Here is a 13,279-nt window from a genome sequence, read left to right as displayed (position 1 = left end):
TTCACTCATTACAGACCCAAACATAAAATGCAAAGTTATAAAACTCCTGGAAGGTAACATAGGAGAAAATCCATATGATTTGGGGTTTGACAAGACTTTTTAGATACAACACCAAAGGCAAAGCCGGGAAAGACAGAATTGATAAGCTGGACACTTCACTAAAATTTAAACCTTTTGCTCCATGAAAGACACTGTCAAGAGAATAAGATAAACCACAGACTTAGATAAAGCATGTGCAAAAGACATGAAGACTTAAATCACTGTTAATTAAAATATACAAAGAGCTCTTAAAACTCAACAATAAAAAAAAAACCCACCCAATTAAAAAAATGTACTAAAGATCTGAACAGACACCTCACCAAAGAACATATACAGATGGCAAACAGGCAAATGAAAAAAATGCTCCACATCCTAGGTCATTTGGGATTTGCAAATCAAAATTTTTTTAAATCTTTTAATTTATTTTTGAGAGACAGAGTGTGAGCAGGGGAGGAGCAGAGACAGAGGGAGACACAGAATCGGAAGCAGGCTCCAGGCCATGAGCTGTCAGCATAGAGTCCGACGTGGGGCCCAAACTCACGAACCATGAGATAATGACCTGAGCCGAAGTCAGATGCTCAACCGACTGAACCACCCAGGCACCCATGGGAATTGCAAATTAAAACAATAATGTGATACCACTACACATCTACAACATTGGTTAAAATCCAAACCACTGACCACACAAAATGCTGCTGAGGAGGTGGATCAACAGTTCTCATTCATTTCTGATGGGAATTCAAAATGGTACAATGGTTTGGAAAACACTTTGGCAATTTCCAACAAAACTAAACATACTCTTACCATGTGACCCAATAATCACAATCCTTGGTATTTACCTAAAGGGGTTTAAGACAGATGTCCACACAAAAACCTGTATACAGATGTTTACAGCAGTTTTATTCATAATTGCCAAAACTTGAAAGCAACCAAGATGTCCTTCAGTAAGTAGATTTTTTTTTAAAAAGCAAAAAACTGGTACATAATGGATTATTATTTAGTGCTAAAAAGAAATGAGCTATCAAGCCATGCAAAGTCACAGAGGAAACTTAAATGCATATTATTAAATGAAAGAAGTCAATCTGAAAGGCTACATACTGTATGATTCCAACCATATGACATTCTGGAAAAGGCAAGACCATGGAGACAATACAAAGATGCATGGTCACCAGAGGTTCGCAGGGGAGTGGTAGGAGGAATGAATAGGCAGAGCACAGAGAACTTTTAGGGCAGTGAAAATACTCTGTATGATACTGTAATGATGGTTATATGTCATTATACATTTGTCCAAACCCACAGAATGCACACTACCAAGAGGGAACTGTAATATAAACCACAGACCTTGGGTGATGATACATAAATGCAGGTTTATCAATTGTAACAATGTACAACTCTGGAGGAGGATGTTAATTAATGGGAGAGGCTATACATGTGAGGGGACAGGGGATACACTGGAAATATGTATCTTCCTATCAATTTTCCTGTGAACCTAAAACTACTCTAAAAAAACTAAGTCTTTACTAAAAAAGGGCAGAAACATTGCTCTAATCCATAGTTCAGCACCGTTGAAAAGTATACTGATATTTAAGATGTTATAAATAATTTTAAAAATCTAAAGCTAACACAGCTGGGTATTATCTGGGTGTCATCTTGAAAGATGACATAGAAATATTTTAAAACTTTACCATGGTCTTCCTTCCATATGGTATATTCAAAAAAGGTAACAAATTCTGAGGAAATAGAAACAAGTTCCAATTGGTTCTGAAACACTAGCAGCATTTTTAGAGAAGTATATTATTTCTCTAGATGATTATTTTGAAGGAAACACATTAATCTGGATGTACAAATTCTATCATATTTATTTAAATCAGTAATTACTTCTCTAATCACATATCATATTTATCCACTGTATAATCTTGTGAATGTTTAAATTCACTTAAATGATTTCTGCTATTTTAATAAATAAACTTGATGTGATTTTTGTGAGAAAACAAATATATAATATTTTATAAAATTTAATCAACATATTCAAAAATGTATTAAGTGTCAGGGTGCCTTGGTGGCCCAGTCCGTTAAGCATCCGACTCTTGATTTTAGCTCAGGTCATGATCTCACAGTTCAGTGGATTGAGCCCTGCACTGTGGGACTCTGCACTGACAGCATGGAGCCTACTTGGGATTCTCTCCCCCACTCTCTCTCTGCCCCTCCCTCACGTGCATGTGCATGTGCACACTCTCTCTCTCAAAATAAACAAAACAAAAAAATAATTTTAAAAAAGATATATTAAGTGCCAAGCACAGTGCCAGATAACGGCTATCCAAACTGAAAGACACATGGTAACTATGTGAAGTGATTTGTTAACTAACCTTATTGTAGTAATCATTTCATAGTATATACCTATGTCAAATCATCACATTGTATATTGCATACTTAACACAATGTCACACAACTATACCTCAGAAAGTTGGGAAAAAAACCCAGTATGTTGTAGACCAGAACTAGCTGCAATAATTTTCAAACAAAAGACAAAAACAAAACAAAATTGATCATTTCTCTCAAAGGATTATAAACTATAAAAGAAAGGGAAACACATAAATCTATCAGTATGTTACAGAGAAATAAAATAAGAGAGATGTGTGCTAAATGGTCTGGGAGAAAAACAAACAAAATAAAACCAGAGAAGGAACTAACTAACTCCTGGGAGGGGAGAAGGTGAGAGTGACCTTCGTAGAGTAGCCAGTTTGACAGCTATTCATTGTTTAAGAAGGTCATAAGATACAGTTCAAGTAGGACAGTTCTACACTCAAATCCCCAAATCTCACTGACTAGGGACCTGTGATTTCTCATTGTTTCTAATCCTCTCTCAACTTCAAACTTTTTCTCACTAAAATGGGAATGGTGTGTACTCATTGTCTCCTTACTGCAGGGATTAAATGTGATAATTTATGTAAAGTGCACAGTTGTGTGCCTAATAAATGGTAGTAACTATAGTTCAGCAAACATTTATTTAGTTTCTACTAAGTAACGTTATTTGGCTTAAACACTGAAACTATGATTTTAGACCCTAACAAAATGAAGAAACTGGCTTTGCCCAGAGCTAGTTTTTAATCTCCAGAATGCAGAATAAAAACAATAACTGCCCATCTATGCATAATCAGAGTTTAAAATTTTTGCATTGCATAAGGTTTTTTTTTTTTTTTAATTTACTGGTTTTGAGAGACAGAGCACACGTGAGAGAGTGTGCATGCACATGTGTGCACAATCAGGGGAGGGACAGAGAGAGAGAGAGAGTCATAAGCAGGCTCTGCGCTGAGCACAGAGCCCATCGTGGGGTTCTATCTTACACTGGTGAGATCATTACCTGAGTAGAAATCAAGAGTCAGATGCTTAACCAACTGAGCTACCCAAGTGCTCCAACACTGCATAAAGTTTTATGACACAGAAGTTGGTAAGAAGCAAAACCTGAGGGGTGCCTGTGTGGCTCAGTTGGTTAAGCCTCTGACTCCTGGTTTCAGCTCAGATCATGATCTCATGGTTTGTGAGCTCGAGCCCCACATCAGGCTCTGCACTGATGGTGCAAAGCCTGCTTGGGATTCCTTCTCTCTCTGCCTTGTCCCCACTCATATTCATTCTCTCTCATTCTCTCTCACTCTCAAAAATAAGTAAACTTTTAAAAATGCTTTTAAAAAAAGCAGAAATCTGAAAGACAAATAGTTGCCATCATAAATTCAAAAAAGCCTAAGATTTTTAAAGAATGATCGAAAGAGAATTTAATTGTATAAATAAACAGGAGAAATAACATGTATTTAACTAATTTTGCTAAAGAATAAAACCAACTGCCTTTCTCAGCCTATGACATAATTTTCATTTATGCTTTTAAAGATTATTGCAAAGTTATTTCCAAAATTACTATGCAGATGCTTAGACCTTAAGGAAACTCATAATAAAATTAAAAAGTCACCCATACCCTATAGCTCCAACTTACTGTATTTCATTTTTTATACTTTTTTTAATGCTTATGCACATACACACATGATTCATATACAATTTAAACAGGGTACTGGCATAACTCTCTAAAACTGTAGACATATGGCCAAAGAAAAATTTTACAACCTCTAGGGAATACTTAGCAGATTTATCTTTAGTTAAGAATGGCAAAAGTCACATAAGGGAATTGAAACCCCTTTATCTTGACTTTCTATTCTTAAATTGTGAATATTCTTAAATATATTCTTAAATTTTTTATATGAAATAGAGATATTTCTGTATTAATCTCAACCTTAAGAGAAATCTAAAGTAACAGAGACAAAAGTGTTTACTGATAAAGTGCTATGAGTTAAACTGGTATGAGACCAAAAATAATCAAATTCAGTATAGTAGGGATTATGCTAAAACATGGAAAATCTCTACTAAATTCTCTTCACACTGTTCATTTTTGTACCTGCATAAGCACATCTTTTAACCAAGAGAATATATTTTTAATGAAGAGAATGACACCTATTACTATTAAAAATGTGTTTTGTATTATATTAAAATTTGGGGGCGCCTGGGTGGCGCAGTCGGTTAAGCGTCCAACTTCAGCCAGGTCACGATCTTGCGGTCCGTGAGTTCGAGACCCGCATCAGGCTCTGGGCTGATGGCTCGGAGCCTGGAGCCTGTTTCCGATTCTGTGTCTCCCTCTCTCTCTGCCCCTCCCCCGTTCATGCTCTGTCTCTCTCTGTCCCCAAAATAAATAAAAAACGTTGAAAAAAAAAATTTAAAATGTGTTTGGCTGCCATATATATGGTTAATGACTGGTATACAGTCTATTACCTAAGATACCTGATTCAATGTGTAAGACAAACTTATTGGCACCTTTATAATAATGATCTTCACCAGCCTTCAGTAAATGCTTATTTTTCATAACCAAATATATACTAATCTCTCCCCTGGGTCAACTAAACTAAACAGATCATAAGATCTTGAAATAAAAAACACACAAAGAAACTCAGACATAATGAAATCTAAACCAAAGAATACAGACAAAAAGACTGCCCTACTAACTCATCCAATTACTTAGTAACAAAACTATATCAGTTAACAAAAATGTAAAGGTAATTCTAGTAACTAGTGAGATGTCATTATAAGCCCAGGTAACACACACCACTAACTGATCAGTACAACAGGAGCTGGGCCTTCTATGTAAGTAAACATCATGAATATATTTTTTTATAACCTGGATGTTAAGGCTTTCAATGTGAACCAGATCCCGAGATTTTAAAAAAATAACATATTTTTAAATTGTTAAAAGAGAAAACACTAGACTGAGTTAATTCAGAAAGTTGATCCAATATGATAAACAACACTAAAATTAAAAAGAAAACAAAACAAAGTTTTACATAAGATAAAAAATTAAAACCTAAAAAAAAAATCCAAACAATTTTGTTAAAATTGGTCACCCAGTTACATGTAGTATATATATTTCATTCTAAACAGTTTTTCAAAATCCAAACTTAAAAAAATACTGCAACAGAAACAGAACAATGAGCTGAAAGTTTCATTGTGAAGTTAAAAAAATAAACTGCTTTAGGAGCTATTTTTCCTAGCCATTTTCTCACTAAGTTCATAAATTCAAGACTTTTCTACATTGCTTATATCTCCAAAAAATGTTTTTAACTATCACTGTAAAATTGCTTCTATTATATCTGCTAATTGTATCTGTTTAATTTTGCTAAAAAATTAATCAGCAGTGCCACCAAATGACAAAATGCAAAATTTTACCAAATAGTGAGGCCAGGTTTATAAACACATGAAACTGTTTACCTGTTCTTGAAACACATATAAATACAAATACTATTTCATCTCTATATGCTGAATGATTTAAGGATTTAACATATGTTAGGAAAATATTAAAAGGCCTGACTACATACATATTTTGACTATAGAGCAATTTCATACATAATTCTATATAGCTTGAAAATACATGGTCAAATTTTATCAAATTTACATTTAAGTTCTCAAAATATTACCTTTGAAGAACTAAAAATATATTTTTATCTGAATAATTTTTCTGAGCTAGTACTGCTATACTCTATTTATAGGAATGTCTAAGAATAAGAACATTCCAATGTGGCCACCAGGAGGAAGTATGTCTCCACCCTTAAAGTAGCTATATAGAACTGTATGGCAGGTCCAAAGAAAAGAGCAAAGACATAAACAGAAATGAAATACACAAGAGCTAAACACAATGAAAAAGGAATTCCTCACACTCAAAAATAGTCTCTCACCAAGACAGACTTTCCCTAATTCTACTTTTCATTTAATTTTAATTATTAAATGCACTGCTACTCTTAAAAAACTCTATCTTTTTTATGTTTCACTCGCAATATGAGTCTATATGGTTGACTGAAAAAGGCAATACTGTATTATTTGGGGGAAAAAAACCCTATTACCACACATGAAAATTATTCTTCATATTAAAGTACTATGTTTTATTATAATTTTTACAATGAAATGTGTCAAAGACAAAATTTTTAAAAATGGGTCTTACATACTGAAGAATCAGAATAATTAAGGCAGTGATTTTTACCATTTGTTAGATCAAAGATACTTTGATAATCCGATGAAAGACATTTGGTCTTACTTTAGAAAAATGCATCAACATATATGCAATCAAACTAAATTAACATTTCAGGAAGTTAATAATGCTAATTCTAACTGTGAATAACATATTAACCACTCCTGAGTTAGAGTAACACTCAATAGGGAGGCCTGGGTGGCTCAGTCAGTTAAGCATTTGACTCTTAATTTTGGCTCAGGTCATGATCTCACGTTTGGTGAGTTCGAGCCCTGCACTGGACTCTCTGCTGATCTGTGCGCAGACCACATGGAGCCTGCTTGGGATTCTCTCTCTCTCTCTCTCTCTCTCTCTCTCTCTCTCCTCTCTGCCCATCCCTGCTTGCACTCTCTCTCAAAATAAATAAAACAAACATTAAGAGTAACAGTCAATAAATAAATACAGATATATGAAGTCCCCATACTGCATCTAGATTATGTTAAATTAGAACTTATTTTAAAATAATTACTGGGTAAAATAACTTTAACTCATTTTCTAGAGATTAAACTGAAATTAAGTACTTATATTATGAAGACTTTTTCTAAGCAATTTAGATAGAACAATATTAGAGATCATGCCTTTTATTTAGGAGATAAGGAAATAAAGGCCCACAAACAGAAGTCAGCTCCCCAAGAAGGCAAATTCATTGGCAGAGTTGAGACTAAAAATCAAGTATTTGGATTCCCAGACTCATTTTTTTTTCTCACTACACAATGATGCATTCAGTAAACCAATATTTGAACATTCCTCCATACATAATTCTGAAATGTCATGAGCCACAGATTTCCCAATGCATTTATTTGTGTTACTATTCGCCAGATACCATGCTAGCATTTTACAAGGTGAATCATGGTTCTTTGGTTGAAAGCAACAGAAACTAATTCTGGAGGAAAGGAGGAGGTGGGTAGGGGAAAGGAGAAAAGAGAAAAGAATGGTAAGTAAGATTATAAAAGCAAAGGGAAGCCCTCTAAAAAGAACAGGAACCAGAGTAGCTGCATGGATCTAGGTAGCAGAAATGAATTCATTGTTTCATCAGGTTCTCTTATTGGATTAAGTAAACTTCAAATCCTGCGATATTCTGCTCAAGCTTCAAGCTCTGGGAGATAATTCAATTGATCTACATTCGATGACGTGCCTATCCTTCAGCTAGAAGAAGCCAGAATACCTTGTTTGACAGTCTTACTGAAACAGCAAACAATAAAATAATTCCCCCAAATGAAAATGGGTTGCTTGCCTATTGGACCTCAAAAGTCAGACTCACTACCACAGTTTAATGCTGCCACCATAAAAATACTTCTGAAAGAACCTGAGGAAATACAAATTTGTACAATACTAGAAACTAGTATTGTCTATCATTAATAGAATCATAAAAGCTGTCATTTGTGTACACTTTAGAACTAAGACAGATCTACCATTAAAAAACAAAATACAGAGAAAAAACTGGGTATTTGTACTGGTTTACATGCCTTAAAAGAACAAGGACTCTTTGGGTTTTCTGGGACTGTATTTTAATTATATGAGTGCTACTGAAAGTGTGTTGGATGGGTTTATGAGGTCTAATCAGCCTTCTGGAAGTAGAGAAACCTGGCTCCAGTTGGTTATCTGTGGAAACAGAACTATGCTATTATACAGCTGCCTAGTAATAAAAGCATTATATGAGAATGTAGAGCTCAAAGCTGAATCACTGTTGGGCATAATTTGTAAAATGTACTTGTTAACATATAAAACCTAACATGCTTCCAGAGATGCTCCCTGCTCCCCTCCCTCTGCCTCTTCTACCACCATTACCACTACCACCTGTGAAACTTCTGCTCCTTCTGCTTAGGGAAAGTTAGCTTAATGCTAGGAAGGTCATCAGAGGAGCAGCTTTGAAATAGGGGCTCTCAACCTAAGAGGCATCCTGATTCTCTTTGAATCATATCCTGCAGACCACTCTGAAACACTGTTTCAGTGTCTGGGACACTTCCAACAGGGAGCATGATTCCACATTGATCTCATGATGTGTCTATTTAAATGGATGAGATTGTGTGGCAAGACTAAGGATAACAACATTCTGAGGTAGGCAGAGATGGGAAGTGTGTTCACCAGAAGACATATAGGTCTATATGGCAGGTCCAAAGAATGGGACAATGATAGAAATGAAATACACAACAAAGAGTGAAATGCAAAGCAGGAGGAACACATGATATGCAAACTATAGTCTCTTACCTAATCAAAGAACAGACTTCCACAGGTACGATGCCTGAATTGATGCTAAGAAATATGCAGATTGAGGACCCTGCTATGATAATTTAGATAAAAAATAAGGTAAAACAGCTCCATTTACAACTGTAGGACTGTAATCCAGAGACGTCAATGAAGTATTGAGCACCAATGAGAATAAGAAGGCAAAGAAATAAATGAAACAGTCAACCCAATAGGTAGATTTTATACACTGATGCTGAGTGATCAAGCAAATATTTATATTGACTCTTGGACAGTGGTTATGACCTTGATGAATGAGCAGGACATTTAAGAAATAATGCTATAAAGAGAAACTGGGCTTTTGAAAAACATTATACAAGATGTACTTAAGACCACATTAAAATTTTTTCAAATTTACTTGTTTTGAGACAGAGACAGCATGAGTGGCAAAGAGGCAGAGAGGGAGAGGGAAAGAGAGAATCCCAAGCAGGCCCTGTGCTGCCTGTGCAGAGCCCGATGCAGGGCTTCAGCTCTCGAAACATGCGATCATGACCTGAGCTGAAATCAACAGACACTTAACTGACTGAGCCACCCAGATGCCCCAAGACCACATTTTAAAGGTGTTTGTGGGCCGTTTTCAGCCCACCAAAAGCAGATTTCAGGAAAGAAATGTAATTACAAAGCTCATGCTATGTTTTCTCTGAGATATACTAACTTGAGCTGTTGGAAGTATAATATTCTGAATCACTAAAATGAGCAGTCCCTACATGACTGGGAGAAAAAGAAACATTTCCCATTGATAAATGTACTACTCGTATATCCCACATGCCAATCACAACATGAGTTAAGACACAGACATTCACTTTACCTTGGGGGAAAAACACAAGGTTATACATAGTTGGTACAGTGGCAGGTGGCTATATAAGCCTGCTGCCAAGATAGGCCTATGCATGCATACTGACAGCAGTGGATATGGAGTAGCTGACTCATCTCTAAGACTAAAGGGAAATCACATAATCAAAGCCATGCAGACTGCTATTATAAAATACTCTGATGCCCCCATGTAATTTTGCATAGTGGATCACATTTTAAAAATAAGGCTGATTTGCACTAAGCATAAGCTTATCATATTTAATGGATATATTACTATGCCAATCACCTTCGGGTGCTATGTAGACTGCTAGAATAGACTATTAAAGACTAAACTAAAAACTCTTAAGGTCAATTGCAACTGTGGTATCGTAGCTGAACACAAGGATGATAGCAGTAGGTGCATCATGAGGAAAGCTGACTGAAAAAAGAACACACAGGGAGTTTCATACCAATTCATCTTGATATAATCTCCGCCCTACTGTGCAAATCAGCACAGGATGAAACATCCCTGTTTCTTGTGTTGAAGATACAAACCCAAGAGAAGAAAAGCAGATTGTTCCCAATTGCTATATATGTATGTCACCAAAAGTAGGCTCGTACTATTTTCCAGATGAGGGTAAGCTTGAAAGAGATTTGGGTAATAGAAGAAATCATTGGCTCTGACTATGAAGATGAGTTATTTCTACTTCTGACAAATTTGGCTGCCAATAAGTTAGCATGGTAATTATTTCATACTCTTGCCCTATTAATTCTATATCTATAATAAAGGAAAGAAAAGAGGGAATTAAGGAACACCAGACATAAAACATTTAAAAAGCACTGCAATCTAAAGCCAGGTAAATTTTGTCAATGGTCCAGGAGATAATTACTAGATACTCTTGAGGAAGATGGAATACATTACCACAGTTACTGTTTCACACTCAAGCCTTGTCCAGGCTATGTCTATAGTCAGGGAAAAAAAGGGGGAATAAGATAAGATTTCCTGACTGGTGGACTTTTAAAACACATCTGATAAAAACTGTACAACCTAGAGATACAATTATATTCCTTATTATTTTCCCACACATAACAGAGAAATGATTAAACTATTTCCATTAAAAACAGGAATAAAATATTATCCACATTGTTATTTAATGTTGTCCTAGAAGATCTGGCCAATTTAATTAAAGTAAATAATAATATAAGGTACAATTTAAAGAAAGCAGGGGAAATTAAGGTGTAGTGCATAAGAATAATGACTTCAACACTGGGCGGACCCAGGTTCAAATCCCTGTTCCATACTTACTGGAATTATGACCTCATCTAATTGTTTTATCCTTTCTACATCTGCTTCAGAAAGTTGTAAAGATTAAGCAAAGCAAAACATGTGCAGTGCTTATAATGTGCATGGCATACAATAAACTGTAAAGGGGCACGTGGATGGCTCAGTCAGTTAAGCATCCAACTTTGGCTCAGGTCATGATCTTGAGGTTCGTGAGTTTGAGACTGGCATTGGGCTCTGTACTGACAGCTCAGAGCCTGGAGCCTGCTTTGAATTCTGTGTCTCCCTCTCTCTCTGCCCCTCCCCCAATCATGCACATGCATGTGCTTTGTCCCTCTCTCTCTCAAAAACAGACATTAAAAAAAATAATAAAATGTAGGCATAATTGTTATGATGTATATATCATGACTACCTGCAAATGACACAGCTGCATACTAAAAACCCAGAAAACTAAATGAGAATTGACGGAACAGGTAAACTCATTCTATAGCAAAAACCAATGATTTCTCCAAATATCAGCAATATTGTTAGAAAAAAAATAAAACCCTGTAAAACAGAAATTTAGAATTATGTACTATCAAGAAATCACCTTTACAAGAAATGTAACAAGTTTGAGCTTAAAATGATCAAAATCGTGTAAGAGATATAAAAGAAGAAAATGAGTAAATGTAGAAAATGAGTAAATGTAGATGCCCCGGGATAAGTTAATTTGTAGGTTTAAGGTAATATTGATAAATGGGAATGCAAGCTGGTGCAGCCACTCTGGAACACAGTATGGAGGTTCCTCAAAAAAACTAAAAATAGAACTACCCTACGACCCAGCAATTGCACTACTAGGCATTTATCCAAGGGATACAGGTGTGCTGTTTCGAAGGGACACATGCACCCCCATGTTTACAGCAGCACTATCAACAATAGCCAAAGTATGGAAAGAGCCCAAATGTCCATCGATGGATGAATGGAAAAGAAGATGTGGTGTGTGTATATATATATATATATATATATACACACACACACATACATACATACACAATAGAGTATTACTCGGCAATCAAAAAGAATGAAATCTTGCCATTTGCAACTATGTGGATGGAACTAGAGGGTATTGTGCTAAGTGAAATTACTCAGAGAAAGACAAAAATCATATGACTTCACTCAAATGAGGACATTAAGAGACAAAACAGATGAACATAAGGGAAGGAAAACAAAAATAATATAAAAACAGGGAGGGGGACAAAACAGAAGAGACTCATAAATATGGAGAACAAACTGAGGGTTACTGGAGGGATTGTGGGAGGGGGGATGGGCTAAATGGGCAAGGGGCACTAAGGAATCTACTCCTGAAATCACTGTTGCACTATATGCTAACTAACTTGGATGCAAATTTTAAAAAATTAAAAATAAAATTTAAAAAAATGTAATATTGATAAAAATTCCAAAAGAATTTAAAAAGAAAGAAAAAAGAACAAAAATTACCCAAAAATGTGTCTGGTAAGGAAAAAGAGAGCACGTAACTAAGGCAAACACTGTAAAAAGAAGAGTAAAAAGGAAATGAGGAAAGAACTCTATCAGAAATTTAAATATATTCTAAATCCATAATTATTAATACAATGAGGTGCTGGCAGACAGAGTAATGGAGCAGAAGAGAGAGCTTGATGCATGTATACTATAGATTCATTCTCTAGCATATATAAGAATTTAATATATATAGGTATTTATATTAACATATAAAAGTAGCTTTATAAATCAGTGGCAGAAGGAAAGTGTAGCCATTAAATGATGCTGGGTCTTTGATTAGGTACTTGGCAATAATAAAAACTAAAATGAATAAGTAAATTAGGTTTTCACCACAAATCAAATCCCAAAATAACTTCCATACTGATCATCCATAAATATGAGAGAGAGAGCAATAGTGAGGGAAAGTGGGGGAGGAGAGAAGAGAGGGAGAACGAATGAGAATAAAAAATGGGAAAAAATAGAATTACCAAGTTATAATGGTGATATACTATCCAGTAAGAGATATAAGAACATTAACATGAGTAGGATCAAGAATATGAGTTAAATCTTACATGCTCTTCCCATACTTTCTTTTCTCTCTCATATGCTTCCTTTCTCTTTCGTTCTAATTGTTCTTTTAGTACAGCAGCACGTGCACTTGCTTGGGCCTGAAAATAAAACCAATCAACAAAGTTAATTACCAGAAAGAAGGGCATAGGTTTTTGTTTTTGTTTCCCCCCACCAAGTCTATAAAGATACTTATTAGCCAAAAAAGAAAAGTTTGGTGGGAGGGAGAATTTCCAGAGTAAAAATATAAGCTCACTTTATAT

The 13,279-nt window shown here is 35.3% G+C and overlaps 1 protein-coding gene across 8 annotated transcripts in view; it reads right to left on the bottom strand.

Moving 5' to 3' along the window:
• The window catches only part of NEK1 (NIMA related kinase 1), a 214,403-nt gene that overhangs the window by 77,095 nt on the left and 124,029 nt on the right, over positions 1 to 13,279 (bottom strand). For all 8 annotated transcript variants that reach the window (XM_053901128.1, XM_053901131.1, XM_053901130.1 and 5 more), the window contains one exon: positions 13,022 to 13,117. In XM_053901128.1, coding sequence (XP_053757103.1) covers positions 13,022 to 13,117 — 96 coding nt within the window. The remainder of the gene's footprint in view (positions 1 to 13,021; positions 13,118 to 13,279) is intronic.

The sequence above is a fragment of the Panthera pardus genome, unplaced genomic scaffold (genome assembly GCF_024362965.1).
Source record: "Panthera pardus isolate Hobbes unplaced genomic scaffold, ASM2436296v1 HiC_scaffold_13, whole genome shotgun sequence".
NCBI classification, from domain to species: domain Eukaryota; kingdom Metazoa; phylum Chordata; class Mammalia; order Carnivora; family Felidae; genus Panthera; species Panthera pardus.
The sequence above is the reverse complement of the archived record's forward strand: the minus strand, read 5'-3'. Positions and strand labels throughout refer to the sequence as shown.